Source organism: Galeopterus variegatus, unplaced genomic scaffold, assembly GCF_000696425.1.
Source record: "Galeopterus variegatus unplaced genomic scaffold, G_variegatus-3.0.2 Scaffold5708, whole genome shotgun sequence".
Taxonomy (NCBI): Eukaryota; Metazoa; Chordata; class Mammalia; order Dermoptera; family Cynocephalidae; genus Galeopterus; species Galeopterus variegatus.
The window spans coordinates 104,878-121,176 of record NW_007731819.1 but is presented as its reverse complement, the minus strand read 5'-3'; the positions used below and the strand labels follow the sequence as shown (position 1 = coordinate 121,176).

Genomic DNA, 16,299 nt, shown 5'->3' with positions numbered 1-16,299 from the left:
GCGGGAACCGGTCTCCACATGGGATCCGAACCCTCGGCGGGAGCGCCACCACACTCCCAGGCTGTGCACTCTCCAGTGCGCCACCGGGCTGGCCCCTCCCTGTGGATTTTAACTACAGGGGTCAATTCAGCAACCTGTGCAGGAAGGAGTGGGTGACCTTCAGGTGGGGTTTCATTTGTTTCCTAGAGAAGGAAGAGGCAGGGAGCGCCAGGAGGGGTGGAGAATGGAATACCATGCTCTTCACCTCCCAGGGCTCCTGGGGTTGCCAGCCCCTGGTTTCCCCGGGATGGCTGAGAAGGCTGGTGGCCGCACTGATCCTCTGAGCCCCAAGACATCATGTGAAGGGGTGACCGCCCTGGGCTCCTCATGTCAGCAAGCACAGCCCATCCCAGTCCTGGGGCATCTGTGCTGCACCTGAAGGCTTAAAGAAAGAAAGAGCCACCTTCCAGTCTAGTTAACATGCTGGTGCTTAGGTGGGGCTCAAACATTATTGTAGGGAAAGGGAGAGAAGGAGGGGATGGCTGAGTGGGTGGGCAGTGAGAGAGTGGGTGAGAAGTGGCCACTGCAGTGTTAGAACATCATGACCTAGAGGCTGGAGGGCACAAATGGCCAAAGGCTGGCTGGCCTCCTGTGGCAGGTCTGGCAAGTTTGCGCACAGGTGTGTTACTGATGAAAGTACTCAAGTCCTGGCAGTAGGGGCCACAGGGTTTTGTTCTTATTCTTGTTTCTTAGACCAGGAACTAGGCTTCTTTCTTCTCTGGGCCTCAGTTTCCTCAACTATGCAAAGGAATAATACTCCTACCCTGCCCACCTCCTAATGCTATTCTTAGGCATCTGTCTTAGTCCGTTTTGTGTTGCTATAACAGAAATACCTGAGACTAGGTAATGTATGAAGAACGGAGGTTTATTTGGCTCACAATTCTGGGACAGCTGCATCTGTGCCAGCCTCAGGCTGCTTCTACTCATGGCAGAAAGTGGCAGGCAGCTGGCGGGTACAAGCAGATCACATGGCGAGAGGAAGTGAGATGGGGTGGGGAGAGGTGCCAGGGGTTCTGTCAAACAACAAGCTCTCTTGGGAACTAATACAGCAAGAACTCATTCACTACCCTCACCCCAGGGCTTTAATCTATTCATGAGGGATCTGCCCCCATAACCCAAACCATTCCCCCCATTGCCAAGTTGGTGATCAGATTTTGACATGACCTTTGGGGGGACAAAACATCCAGAATCTATCCGCACCTAATGCCATGAAGCATGAGAAAACACTTTGGAAAACCAAAAGGCTCCATGCGGAACCAGGGCCTCATTATAAAGTTAGAACACTGGCTTAGTGAATTGCAGTTAGTTGGTAATAAGATCCACTCTGGATTTTATCATGCACAGATATTAATTATCACTGCAGGCCGGGATGGTGTAAGCATCCAGCTTGCTCTTTGTGTACTTGAATCTCTACTGGTGCTCACCAGCTTTGTGACCTTGGGCAAATCACTTGGGCTTTAGGGGCCTTTGTTTACCCAGCTGTAAAATGGGATGTCACACCAGCCTTGTGGGGTTGTTACGAGAGCTACAAGTCAAGCTTGAGCAATTAGCTAGGTTTCGCAGATCATCCTGCATGTATTTATTGCATTTCTGTTGCGTCTCAGGGCCTGTGCTGGGCCCTGGGTATGTATATAATGGTGCGTGCCTTCTAGTGCTTCTATTTGAGTCAAGAGACAGTCATTAGTCAAATAATCATACACTAAGTATAATTCCAAATGGTGAGACCCCGAGGAAGGCATGCTGGAGCTGAGGTCCATGGGTTACTTGGAAATTAACAGGGAGAAGAAGTGGGGTTGGGTAATGAGGAGGAGGAGCAGGGCATGTCTGTCCCAGGAACAGCGAGGAGGCCGTGTTGCAGGAGCACACTGTGGAGAGCGGGCAGCCGCCAGGCTGTGGAGTTTTTCGTTGTTCTCAGAGCAGTGGGCAGCTGTCGAGTGTTTTAAGCATGGAGGGGTCATGTTTGAAGCTTCTATGTTGGAAGATCTCATCATTGCAGTGTGGGGAATGGAATGGGGGACCTGAGAGCTTTCCAGTCAAGGCCAATGCAGGAGGTCACATGGGAATGCAGAGAAAGGGATAAACTCTGGTGAGATTTAGGAAATAAAATCAACAGGAGTTGATGATAGTTTGGTTATGGATATGAAGGAGAGGGACTTGCCCAGGATGACAGTTGATTCCAGCTTGGCGAAAGATGGGCCAGACTATGGGAAGGCTGGGCTTGGAGGGCATATTATGAGCTCAGATTTGGACGTGTTGCTTTGGTTAAGCAGAATTTGGTCTGTGGGTGGGGATGGTGTCCCAGGAGGTGACACCTCATGGGCAAAGGCTTGGGGGTGGCAAGGAGATGGAACAGGGTGCCCTGAAGGCCACCCCTCAGATGGGCTTAGGGTTATCCAGGGGCCACGGGGCATACCCGGCGGCGGCAGCCACCTGGCGTTGATGGCAGTGCTGCCTGGGTTAATGACCAGAGAGGGAGGGTGGGTGAGTGACAGGGTATCAGGGGAGCCCGCCCCTCACACAATGGCCCACATGGTCACCAGAGCTGGTGGGGGGTGGGCTTCATTAGGGTTTGGCTCAGCTCCACATTGGGCTGGGGGCTGCAGAAAGAGCCCTGCCACCCAGATGTGGGTGAAAAGCAGGGAAGGAGGAGGGGGTGGGGTGATCTCTGGGATGAAGGCGCCTGGTTCTAGCTGTGGCTCTGCCAGATACTCGCAAGCTGACCTTTCATTCATTCATTCAATGAATGCATTCATCAGCTACAGTGTGCCAGGCTCGAGGAAAGATATTGAGATCTAGGCCTTGGAGGAGACCAGAGACTTGCACCTAAGTAGTAGCAACAGTAGCAGCAGTGGTGTTAGCACTAGTAATAAAATAGCTCAATAAATGACAGCCATGTTCCAGTTCCTCTGCTCTGCATTACCTTAGGAACCTTGACAGCAGCCTGTGGGGTGGCTACTCTTCTTATCTTTGTTTTAAAGATGAAGAAACTCAGTCTTAGAGAGGTAAGCCTCAAAGGTCTCAGAGCCAGCAAGAGTTGGGGCTGGGATTTGAACCTAGGTCTGCACTGACTCTACAATTCATTTTTCTCTCCTAGACGGGTGTTTCCCAAACCTGGCTGCTCATCAGAATCAGCTAGAGGACTTTTTGGGCAATACAGAGGGCTGATCTTTTCCGTTTTCTTTTTGTACCCCTGACTCACCTGATCAGCAAGTCCCCTACCTGCATACTGCCTGGAATATCCCACTGTAGCTGCAGACCCACCTTGGGGCAAAGACAGCGGGTGCAATGGCAGGAATTGTTGCAGCCTCCCTGAGATGCTGGGTCTCATATTGGCAGACAGGACAGAGAGTCAGAACTGGAAGGGTGGGAACAAGCATTGAGTCTGAGCTCCCATTGTACACGCGAGCACCAGGCCTAAGGAGGGAGGCAGCCTAGGCCAAGGTCAAACCTTGACCAATGAGGGCCCAGAGGGGAGGAGCTGAGGAAGAAGATCCTGGAGGGTTGAGGCAGCAGGAGGCCATTCTCCCAGGTTCAGCTGTGTGACCTTGGTCAAGCCTCTGACCTTTTCTGGGTTCCAGTCTCCCTGTGCTGTGCGTACCTTGAGGGCCTTGGTTGAGACAGTCCTGATCCCAGGCATCAGAAGTTTCTGTGGGTCCTTCCTTAAGCAGTGCAGGCCCACAGAGGGCCCACAAGGGGTTAAGCTCCTCTGGCTCCTGCTGTGCACACAGACAAACCCCCTCCTTCTGAAAAACACTTGTAGGAAATCAGGCTGGGCGCTTCCTGCCGCTGCAGGCCGCCTCAGGAGGGGCGGGGAGAGGTGGGGAGCGATGCTTGTCTGTGAGCAGCAGCTCAGGCTGGCAGAGCGGCCTGGAGGCGGGCCAGGGCGCGATGGAGGCAGGGGGCTCCCCAGATTTGGAACAAAGACCTCACAGGCAGGTCTCCTGAGCCCCAGCTGGCAAGACAGTGGTGGAGCCCGAGAGAGGTAAGGGAGCTCTGCAGAGGAGGGCTGGGAGATGCCTTCCCTCTGGACAAGCCAGTCCAGGACAGTCTGGGCGGCCAGACCAGCCCAGCCAGGAAGCTGCAGCTGCTGCAGTTGTATCGCTTTTCTCCCCACTTAGGGGAGCCCAGCCCCCAGGGCAGCGGTGTATTTGGGGGGATTTTATGAATTCTCAGCATGCTAGATTCCAGGCTGAGCTCTGATTCGGATCTATTGTGAACTTGGACAAGCGTTGGTCCCTCTCTGTGCCTGGGTTATCCTCGTGTGCACATGGAGAGTTAGTGCCATATGTTGCTAAGAGGCCTTGAGAGGATGCAGGTATAGGAAGCGGGCCAGGAGGCAGAGGGGCACCCACCAAAGGAGTGGCCCCTTCTGCAGTGGAAGGGCAAGGACAAGAGCCAGGGACATTCTGAGGGCCAGCACACACAGCTTGGCTCTTCAGGATGGTAAGACCAGAGTCTGCAACAACAAGGACACCTTCTGTCTTGCTCCTAGACCTCTGCTGCTTGTGTGAGCTGGGGGTGCACAGCGGGGGAGGGGGAAAGGAGTGTGGTCAGAGGGGAGTGGCTGGTGCTTCCTTGTGGGACTAGTATCTACACAGCAGGCACCCCTTGAGAACAGCAAGTCTGTGCCCTGCCAGCTGGTCAAGGCGGGCAGCAGAGCCCAGCAGCCCAACCTTTTTGGAGGGCCCAACTAGTTGACATGGGGGGGTCTTCCTTCCCCTTCTTCCCACCCCCCACAAGTCTGAAAGCCTTGGTGTCAGAGTCACAGCACCCACGCTTTGAATCCCCAGGATGCATTTCCTGGCTGAGAGGTCTTGTGAGAGCCTCCCACTTCTCTGTGCCTCAGTTTCCTCATCTGGGAGATGTCAAGGTTGGGGGAGGGTAGCACGGGTGGCCTGGATAGCCCTGGCTGGATTGGGGAGGCCGTGGTGGGCTGCCTGGCTGTGCTGGCAAAGGAGGATCCTGGGGTCTGGGTGGTTCTGAGTGATTGAGCATAGAGGGAAGAGACCTCCTGGGTTTTGAAATGGCTAAGGGGCAGAGGAGCCCTGTGGGGGTGGTGGGGAAGAGGAGTCTAGCCCACCTAGGAACTAAAAAAGAGACAACAGGGGTCTGTTAGACCCTTGAGAGCACAGGGGGCAGGAGTGGCATGGGGGTGGGGAGATGTATAGAAGGAGAGGGTGGTGGTTGGTGTCTTCTTGTGGGGTTAGTTTCTCCAGGACGGGCGGGGACCCTGAGCCTAACAGACCTCCCCTGGGGGACTCAGTTCTAAAGGGGCCAGCCCCCAGCTCACATGGCTGGAGCCTTCACCAAACCCCACTTCCCTCCAGGAGCAGCCCTGCCACCGGCATTCAGGGACCCTGCCCATAGCTCTCCTTCAAGTTCAGTTCACACTTTCAGACCTCTGNGTGGTTGGTGTCTTCTTGTGGGGTTAGTTTCTCCAGGACGGGCGGGGACCCTGAGCCTAACAGACCTCCCCTGGGGGACTCAGTTCTAAAGGGGCCAGCCCCCAGCTCACATGGCTGGAGCCTTCACCAAACCCCACTTCCCTCCAGGAGCAGCCCTGCCACCGGCATTCAGGGACCCTGCCCATAGCTCTCCTTCAAGTTCAGTTCACACTTTCAGACCTCTGTGCCTTTGCCTATGCTGTTCCCTCTGCCTGGAATGCCCTCCGCCTTTCTTCTCCCCCAAATCCTCTTTGTCTTTCAAGTCCACCTTAAAGCTTCCTTCTTCAGTAATCCTTCTATATTGTACCACCCCCTGCCACTTGAAATTTTGGAACACTTTTATTCTTCTCTGTATTCCTTGTGTCTTATATAGCGCCTGGCACGTCATAGGATGTCACGGATTTTTTTTTTTTTTTTTTAAAGATGACCAGTAAGGGGATCTTCACCCTTGACGTGGTGGTGTTAGCACCACACTCTCCCAAGTGAACTACCTCGCCATCCCTATATAGGAATCCGAACCTGTGGCCTTGGTGCTATCAGCACCACACTCTCCCAAGTGAGCCACGGGCCAGCCCAGTCATAGATGTTTTAAGAGTTAATTTGCACCCACTGGGTGTTCAGTATATATCTTTGGTACTTTGAAATGTAAGCTCAGGGGGGAGGAGAGAGGTTAACAGTTCTGAGGCTGTTTTCAGGAGCTGAGTCAACTAGGAACCTCAAAGTTCATTTTGCCTCATCCTCTGCCTCCCAACCCGCCCTCACAGGACGATACCCCTTTGCAGTAGCATGAGCAGGTAGCATTTTCAGTGAGGAAAATTTAAGTCCAGTCATCCATCACAAGTAGCAGCAGCAGCAGGGCTGAAACCTGGTCTCCTGCTGCCCACCCTGCTTCTCTGTCACCGCATTGTCCCAGCCTGAGGTTGGCATGTGGTTGGCACTCATGTGTGTTTGTTGACTGACTTGCTGACTGGCTGTTCCACTCTGTGACACTGAGGGCCATGGCTTGCGTGGAAGACAGAGGTCTTGCTCAGGAAGGCCTAAGCTCACAGGGTTAGGGGCTTAAGGGACAAGAACAAAACTCCAGCCAGTGACCACAGCTGCCTCTGTCATGCACATCCCCTGGTCACAGTGAGATTTCTGTGACGACTGAGTCATCCCAGAAGACAGGATGTTCCTCTTTGTGCACCCAGAGGCCTCTGTGATTGGGCAGACTGCTCTGTGGCAGGGCTAGAAAAAAGCCCTTTAAAAAGTCAAAAAACCACATGCCCGTCACAGTCTCTTCCTCAGCAGAGGTTTCAAGAAGACAAAAGCAAGGACTAAACCATAGCACCCCCTACACCTGCCACAGTAGCAGGAGCGAGAAGGCAGGAAGACTAGTGATCTTCAAAGGGTGGTCCCTGCCTGGGGCCCTGTTTTAAAATGCAGATTCCTCGGCCCTACCCCAGGGCCACTGACACAGGCTCTCTGTGGGTCGACCCAGGAATCTGCATGCTTAGAGGATTCTTAAGCTTAAGATCACTAGCAGGGATTTCTAAGAGGGTATAGGCCCTGCAGAGGGTATAGAAAGAGAGGATTAGAACTTCAATGTAAAAGATTTATTTTCACCCCACAGATATGCACAATCAACTATGTTACAATTAAAAAAAATTAAGAATAAAAAAATAAAGATTTCTATCACATTTTTTTTTTAAATTCACTTTTGGAAATCTTCTTTCTAGTATATGTAATACATCAGCAGGAGAATACATGTATATAAAGTTATAAGAAATCTGTGTATGTGTATGTGAGCAAATATATTTTCCTGGTGGGTTGTGTGATTGAAAAAACAAACAAACACTGGAGACCATTGGTGTGTATGTGTATGTGAGCAAATATATTTTCCTGGTGGGTTGTGTGATTGAAAAAACAAACACTGGAGACCATTGAGCCAAACTTGACAGTTGCTAATCTTGCTCTGGCACTAACCAGCTGGGTGAGCTTAGCCAAGTCACAATTCCATGCTGAGCTTCAGTTTTGTCTCTGAGAAATACTTCTCCTGTAACCTCCCCTTACATATTTGGGGGGAGGACAGATTGAGGTCATGGAAGGAAAGCTTCTAATCAGACCGACACAAAGTGGGCACACCGTGTGTGGTGGGGACTGGGCTGGGGGTGCTGCACATGGGGTGATCTGGAGGAAATTCTGGAGTTCTGCATTTGCGGGGGGAGAAAGGAAAACTGGGTGGGAAGGAGAGGATAGAAGCCCTTGAGCCCTTGTCCACAGGGCTGGGGTTACAGCCAAGCAGGAGAGAAAGCTACTCCCTGTCCCTACCCCAGCCCTTGCAAAGTCGGCCTTTCTGGAGCTGCACTGTTCCCTGGGGAACTTTGTGTCCAGAAATAGTTGCCTGCTGACTTTTCTCAACCAAACAGATCAAAGCTTCTGACCAGGATCCAAGTACTCACGAGGCTGAAGGGACAGACACAGACACGTCTGTCCTGGGAGGCCTGGAGTTATAATCCACTTGGCCACAGCATGGAGGAAAGAGCCCAGACTGTGCACAGGGAGGCTGAGTATCAGCCATGTGTGACCGATGTGTGCTCCAGGCAAGACCCCTTCACTCTCTAGGCCTCAGTTTCCCACCTGTAGAAGAAAGCCTTTGTATGAGCTGACCTGGAGGCCCTGCCATGCTGACATGCTACAGTTCTTTGAAATCTCCATGGCTGGGAGCTACTTGGGTGGGAATGTGCCCTCTGTTCTGTCCACTTGTGTTTTCTGGGCCAGGCACAGCACTGGCACAGAGGAGGTGCTTGGAGAGCTCTGGAAATAGCAGGAGGGAGGCAAAAGAAGGTGAGAGTAAGAAGGAAAAGAGGGAAAGAAAATGAGGACAGAGGAAGCCAGGGGAGGAGTCTTCTCCAGCCACCCTTCCCCTGCCACAGCCTCCTGGCAGGTCCCTCTGCAGCCAGGCTCCCCTGTTCTGGTTCATTCTCCTACAGCAGCCAGAGGGAAACATCTAAGCCACACCTCTGATTGGAGGTGACTCCAACTCCTGAACAGGACCTGAGAAGCTCTCCTGGTCTGGCCACCCTGCCCTTCCATGCTTCCTGGGGTCATTGTCACCAATCCCCTATCCCCATACCACAGCCATGGGGAAACCATTTCCATATCCAGGGAAGCACGTGGCAGGCTCACCCCCTCCTGCCCCCAGGCTTTTGTACTCACTGATCCCCTTGCCTGGAATGCTCTCCTTTTTCTTAATTGAGGTGAAATTCATATAACATAAATTAATTATTTTAAAATGAACAATTCATTGGCATTTAGTACATTCATAATGTTGTGCAATCATCACCTCTACCTAGTTCCAAAACATTTTCATCACCCCAAAAGGAAACCATACCCATGAAGCAGCCACTTCCAGTGCCCTCTCCCCAGCCCCTGCAATCGCCAGTCTGCTTTCTGTCTCTATGGATTTGCCTAGTCGGGACATTTCATTTTATTTATTTATTTATTTATTTTATTATTTTTTTTTTTTTAAAGATGACCAGTAAGGGGATCTAGCCCTTGACTTGGTGTTGTCAGCACCACGCTCACCCATTGAGCTAACCGGCCATCCCTATATGGGATCCGAACCCATAGCCTTGGTGTTATCAGCACCGCACTCTCCCGAGTGAGCCACAGGCCGGCCCATAGTTGGGACATTTCATATAGTGGAATCATTCTATATGTGGCCTTTTATGTCTGGCTTCCTTCACTTAGCATGTGTGGACATGTATTAGTTTGAGCACCTATTTTCAATTATTTTAGTTACTAAAATGCTCTTTTCACCAATCCCTCACTCTCGATCTTATTTCTTAATTCTCAATCTCAATTCTTACCTGAGGGAGGTCAGGGAAGGTTCCCAGAGGAAGTGGCTTCTAAACTGGGACCTTCCCTGACTTCCCTGGGCTCCGGCTTCACCATCACTTCTCACCTGGATTGCAGCTGCCTGGTTATCTGTCCACTTCCCCCTGGGCTATCAGTTCTCCAGTGAGCAGAGCCTGTGACCCTGTGCCCAGTGCCCAGGCATGGAGCTGGGTACACAGTAATAATAGCTAGCACACATTGAACACCTCTCGGTCGGTGTGCTGGCTGCTGGACTCCGTATTCTGCATCTCGGGTAAAACTCTAGCAGGAGAAAAGATTTATTATCCCAGTTTTAGTGACAAAAAAAATAAGAAGAGTGACTTGCCCAAGATCACACAGCTTCGGGAGGATGGAGCCAAGAGATAAACCTGGGCTGTCTGATTCCAGAGTTCCTCCTGATAACTTCTTGCTCTGAATAAAGGAGAGGACTGGAGGATTAATGTTATCCCTTGATTGTGTCCCCACAGGCCACAGGCAGGATGGCTGGTGCGGAGAGGAGTCAGCGGTGACTCTGGGGCCCCTAGCAGCAGCTCTGTCTCCAGAAGATGATGTGGCCCAGGTGAAGCACAGGCCAGGCTCCATGGCCAGCTCAGGGACTGACGTCCACTGGGCTGAACCCAGCCTGGGGAAGGGGCCCCCGCGACGGCGCTGGGCCTGGGCCAAGGGGAAGGATACGGCTGGAAGTGGCACATATGGCTGGGGGGCAGAGGGGCCCTTTCCGGATGCCACCAGCCCCAAGCTCCTGGAGGACTTCCGCCTGGCCCAGCAGCACCTTCCGCCCCTGGAGTGGGACCCAGACCCACAGCCTGGTGGGCATCAGGACTCTGAGTCAGGAGAGTCTTCTGGAGAAGGTGAGACCAACTCCTCCCACCTCCTACAGTGGTCCTGTCCCCCAAATATCTCACTTTCCAGCAGGGGGAAGAGAATGGGGGAAGCTTTACAATTTTTTATTAAATTCCACAAAGTCTATAATTTAAATTTTTTAAAGATTTAGATTGCATAAGTAATATATACTGTTCAATGCAGAAAAATCAGAAAACATAAGCAAAAAAAGAGGTAAAATTAAAAATTACTTTTTATCCCACTCCATCCCCAGATAACTCCTCCTTTCCTTGTGTATAGACATGCAAGTGTAATCTGTATATGGAACAGTATTCTACATACCCCATTGTAACCTGCTTTGTTGTTAACTTAATAGATGTGAACATTTTCCCAGCTCATCAACTACCCTCCCACAAGTCATTCCTAATGCCCGCATAGAATTCCATGGTGTGGCTGCGCCCTAATTTATTGGGTCAATTTCCTGCTGCTGGGCATTTAGGCAGTTTCTAGTTTTTGCTATTATAAATAATGCAGAGATGAATGTCATTAATACATCTTCGCACACTTGATTTGATAATATCTTTGGTAATTTGAATTGTTTGGTCCAGGGGTTATGCTCATTTTTAAGATTTTTAAAAATCCCAATTAGCAGTGGGAATGTTGGCATGCCTAGTGTTCTGCAATAACTGGTGTCCCCTTTGCATTGAGACCAACTTAGCATAAATTCCTAGTTTTGCCTGGCAAGTTCCTTCTCCTCTCTAAGTCTTGGTTTCCCCATCTATGAAACGGGATAATAATACAGTATGGCAGAATGGAGGTATCCGCTGCTATGACAGCCTGTAAAGGGGAGAGTTTGCCCTAGTCAGGGAGCTCTGAGACTTCCTTGATGAGGAGAAGGTTAAGCAGATGCCTGGAGGACAAATCAGAGTTACCTAGGTAAGGGGGAGTAGAGAGGATCCCTGGCAGAGGGCTGAGCATATGGGCACCCTGTGCTGGGAGGGAATGTGGTGTGTAGGGGGATCAGCTGGAGGAGCCAGATTGGATTAGGGGGTTTAGGGGGAGAGAGATGGCAAAGACGCCTCCCAGACTTCTGGTGTATGCAACAGGATGGGATGGCGATGCCACTTGCCGAGAGGGGAAACACTTGTGGGACAGCAGGGGTTAAGGTGTGAATTTGAAGGACCTTTGAGACAACCAGAGGAGGGGTTAGACAAGCACTTGGTTACATGAGGGACTCACTGGGATTCTTGCCATCCCCATATGGTGAGGAAATGAAAGCCAGAGGGTTGAAGTGACTTAGGGTCACGTCCCACAGTGAGTCCAGACCTGGTGTATTCCAAGCAATGTATGACCTGTCTTTCCAGAGACTGAAGCAGAGGATGTGGACAGCCCAGAAAGTTCCACCTTGCCTCTCAACTGGCTCCCCCAGCAGGATCATCAATCTGACATGACTGAAGAGGAGCCAGATGAGGCCCTTGGAAGTCCTGAGGCTGAGGAAGCTGGAGAAAGCTTCTCAAGGCTGGCGTATGAGGCTGGTCTCAGCTCAGAGGGCAATGGAAACACCAGCTCCTCAGCTCTGGGACAGGGTCAGAGCAGAGGCTGGGCAAAGTCTGACAAACGAGCCAGTGGAAACAATCTTTCAGAACATTCTGGGGTCAAACCATCTGTAGATCTCAGCCCACCAAGGTCCTGGAGCAGTGGGACTGTGAGCCTCAGCCACCCTAGTGACAGCCTTGATTCTAACTGGGAAGGAGAGACTGATGTCCCCCAGCCCACTGCCCTAGCAGAAACCTTGCCACAGAGCCCCAGCCACCACCTCCTAAACCCAGAGGACAGAATGGGAGGCTGCGTTGCTCGGGCAACACCCACGGAATTCCAGGACTCTTCAGTACCCCCAGCCCAGAGCCCCCAGTGTGCTGCAGACAGATGGAGGAGAGAAACAATCAGCCTCACCTGCTCTCAGCCCAAGGACCAAACCTGGAAGCGGATGAAGATATCACCTAAGCCACTCCCTTCCCGATTCACTGGCTCCATCGGCCCCCTGGATCCTCGGCCTAGGCCACCCTGGCAGGACAGGTCACTACCCAGACAGGGAGCCACCCTGGCTGGACACTCCTCTTCTGATGCCCCCAAGTATGGCCGGGGGCAGCTGAACTACCCGCTTCCTGATTTCTCCAAGGTGGGACCCCGGGTGAGGTTCCCCAAAGACGAGAGCTACCGCCCCCCCAAGTCCAGGAGCCACAACAGGCAGCCTCAGGACCCTTCCAAGCCTGTGATCTTCAAGTCACCGGCTGAGATTGTGCGGGAGGTGCTGTTGAGCAGTGGAGAAGCATCCCTGGTAAAGGACCCACCTCCTGCCCACCCTGTCACCAGGGTACCCCAAGAGTTTCAGACGCCCAAACAAGCCACAGAGCTGGTTCATCAGCTCCAGGTAAGCAGGACTCATGTTTGTGGGTGTTTCACCAAGGTGCCTGTTGGCCTGGAATGGAGGCTGGTTGCCAGGGGGGGCCTTGGGTCTGGGCCAGGAGCCCCCTGCTGGTGGAGGGAGGACGGTCCTCAGAACGATGTGATTGTACTCGTGTTTCAAGGAAAACGTTTGTCTGTTTTCAACTACTGCTATGAAAAAACTCAAACATGCAAGAGAGAAAATAGTATCCTGAACCCCCAGGTGCCCACCACCTAGCATCCACAATTAGCAGCTCCTGTCCACTCTCTTCAACTAAGCGCTTACCTCTATCCCTCACTCACCCCACTGGATGATTTTGAAGCACAATTTTAGGCATCCAACAATTTTACCCCAAAATATTTTAACATATCTATATCTAAAGATAATGAGCTTATTTTAAACATAACCATGATTATCATACCTAAAAGTTAACTCCAACTCCTTAATATCATCAAAAATGGAGGCAGCGTCAGATCTCTCTGTGCCATAAATGGCTTGTTCCCTTCAGTTTGTTGGAATCAGGATCTGAACTTTTTCTTTTTCTTTTGGAAGTCTCTTTTAACCTCTATGTCTTTCCTCCCTCTTACCTCTTCTCTGTAATTTATTTGTTGAGGACTCCAGTCCTGCCCTGTAGAGGGTCCCGCTCTGGACTTCCCCGGATGCACCTGCAGGAGGTCTCCGTGTGTCCCATTGTCCTCTCTCTCTCCTGTATGTTGCTAGGCTTACACTAGCGGCTTTTGGGGGGTTGTAATTATCTGCTTTTGTGACTCTTTCCCCTCTGGACCACAAGCTGCCTGGGGGCAGGAGTTTTGGGTAAGAGCACATCACAGGTGGTCTGTGGGCTTCCTTCAGGAGGTGCAGGAGGCCTGCTGACCTCTTTTTTATGATGTTAGCAGCCCCTGGTGGTCACTGCCTTGATCCAGTCCTTCACGTGGGGTGACAAAATGGTAGTATTCTAATGCTGCCGCTCCTTCTGCGCTAATTACTGGAAATCGAAAAAGTAACAATTTCCCTCATCAACCCTTTGGTTACCAAGGTCTTGTTCGTGTGGGAAAGAACAGAGAAGTGCTGGGTTCTGTCCTTTTAATGACCTGTTTTCAGAACAATGAGTCAGTTCCCTTGTGTCCTTCAAAGGTGACATTTGCTTTTGCTTTTCCCCTGGGATGGTTTGTTTTAATGAAGCTCTACGGGTTTGTTCAAGGCTAGTGACTCTAACTAGATGGAACTGTGACTGTCGAGTCTTCTATTTTTCTACCAAGTTACTCCTGGAGGATTCATTCGTTCAGCCTGCCATTAAAAAATTCTTATTAAGCACATACCACTTGAGCACTGGGAGTAGAGCAGTGGGAACGACGGACATGGGCCTCACCCCAGAGGTGACAGATGGGCAGGGAGTTTGGATGAAGAAGAGGTGGCGGCCTCTGTGCTGGGGACTGTGGTCAGGGGAAACCGGCCAGAAGTCCTCATGCCAGACTCCTCATGGGGGGCGGCAGTTGAGTTGTCCTGCTGCCTCTGATGCTGCAGAATTTGGACGTGGGGGTCTGAGCTGCATGAGAGCCCAAAGATATCTGCTCGGCTCTCCATTGGACTCTTTCCCTCCGAGGAACCCAGCAGCACCCGTGGAAGGGGTTTGCCTGCAGGGGGGTCTCTCAGCAAGGAGGGGAGTGTGGTGTGCCTGGGCGTGTGACCGAGTTGCCCCCTCTTTCCTCAGGAGGACTACCACAAGCTCCTCACCAAGTATGCAGAGGCCGAGAACACCATCGACCAGCTGCGCCTCGGGGCCAAGGTACCAGGCTGGGGTGGGCAGAGCTGTGGGCCCGGGTCCCGCAGGAGGTGACACTTCCCCATAGTCACAGGAGAGACCACTGCCTCCTCCATCCTCTGAGACCCTGGGGATAGTGGAGCCTCAGCCCTCATTTTACCCCACAGTCCTTCTGGGACCTTGGGCAGTGACCTTGCCCTCTCTGGGCTTTAGTATTCTTGAATGCCAGAATCCAGGGTGCCCAGAAATTTCACCAGAAGCTCTCTTCTTCTGGATGGGCTATGGAGTAAGATCACCTGGGCTCAACTAATGATTCCATTACTAACCAGCTGTGTGACCTTAAGGAAGGATTTAAGCTCTCTGAGCCTCAGGGGAGTAGCAGAAAATTTCTGCCCAGCCCCTGAGGCTTGTTTCCTGGCCCAATTCTTCCTGTATCACACATTTGTCTTTCTCCTTCCCCAGTCTCACCACAGCCTCTCCCCTCCCCCCTGCCGAGGAGTGTGCATGCAGGGGTGGGGGGGTTCCATCCTCCCCAGATTGTGGCAGCCGTGCTGCCCAGCCCCCACCCCACCGTGGGAGGCGGCTGTGAATTCTGCACTCGGGGCCTTCCTCTTTTCTGGGGTAAGGCAGGAAGTGGGACCTGTTCTGGCCCCTGGTGGTTTCCTGCTTTCTCTGTACCCCCTCTTGCCCCATCAGGCAGCAGTGGAGGAGGGGTGGGAGCCACAGTGCGGAGAAGCAGACCCTCCCCTGGCTCCCTGCTCAGCCCCCTCCCCCAGGGGACACCTCCACCCTCCCACACAGGCCTACCCCTGTCATGCTCCAGGACCCCTCCCCTTTGCATGCACTTCTGGGGTGGAAGTAGCCAAGGTGAGAAAACAGAAGGGGGCCTATTCTAGGACCAGGAATTCTCCCACGTCCCCACAGGCAGGTCCCTTCCCACGCTGGCCTCATTGGGCACATCTGTAAAAGGGGCCAATCAGACCTTCCTCCTGGAAGCCAACAGGCCAGAACTGAAGTCTTAAGTCTCCTTCAAGCTCTCAACTGCTGGGCCAGATCCAGGGATAGAAGGGACAGGGGGGTGGAGAGGGGAGCAGAGGGGACTTGATGAGGCGTCCTCTCTGGGGAAACCATATTCTCATGGTTGCAGAGTCCTCCAGGGTTGGAGAGAGAGGAACTGGTCATCAGGTCCAAACCCTTTGGCTCCCCCGTTTTGGGGAGCAGAGGGGACTTGATGAGGCGTCCTCTCTGGGGAAACCATATTCTCATGGTTGCAGACTCCTCCAGGGTTGGAGAGAGAGGAACTGGTCATCAGGTCCAAACCCTTTGGCTCCCCCGTTTTGCAGACTGGGAAACTGGGGCCCCAGTTGGGGTAGAGGCTACTGACGGTGACAGGCTAGTCAGGGGTGGGGGCTTAGAGCATCTGCTTCCTTCCTCCTTCTCTCCTCCTCTACTCATATAAGGGAGGGAGCCAGTGTATAGAAAGCACTTACCTGGCACATGGCAGGTACTTCATAGTACATGGTGCCTCGGGAGATCTGGGATAAGTCAGAAGGCACATCCACCTGTCCTGGAAAGCATTATCGTAAGACCATTTTTACTTAGAAGCAGACAAGATAGCACCAGAAAGTCATCAAACAACCTAGAATGCTTCTTGTAACCCTTACCCTAGATCCCTGCATATAGGATGTAACCTGGTAACCACCCCAGATCTCTGCGTCGTTAAACCAGCAGACAGAAAGACTGATGAAGTGATTGGAGTAGAGCTGTTGTCCTCTTTCCCTCTCCTCCTTTGATTCTCCTGCTTCCTGTGATTATAAATTGCTAAACTCTGCTGGCCCCTCTGGAGTGCATTTCTCAGGGCGACCTGACCTATGCATTTCCTGGTTGCAGTCAACATATTGGCTCAA

General features: G+C 52.1%; 1 protein-coding gene across 1 annotated transcript in view; it reads left to right on the top strand.

The window, feature by feature from the left end:
* Nucleotides 1-9,942: 9,942 nt before the first annotated feature.
* The window catches only part of AKNA (AT-hook transcription factor), a gene marked incomplete at its 3' end in the record, with an annotated part of 50,708 nt that continues 44,351 nt past the window's right edge, over nucleotides 9,943-16,299 (top strand). The window contains exons 1-3 of the mRNA XM_008589876.1: nucleotides 9,943-10,213; nucleotides 11,549-12,615; nucleotides 14,342-14,416. Of these exons, the coding sequence (XP_008588098.1) occupies nucleotides 9,943-10,213; nucleotides 11,549-12,615; nucleotides 14,342-14,416 (1,413 nt within the window). The remainder of the gene's footprint in view (nucleotides 10,214-11,548; nucleotides 12,616-14,341; nucleotides 14,417-16,299) is intronic.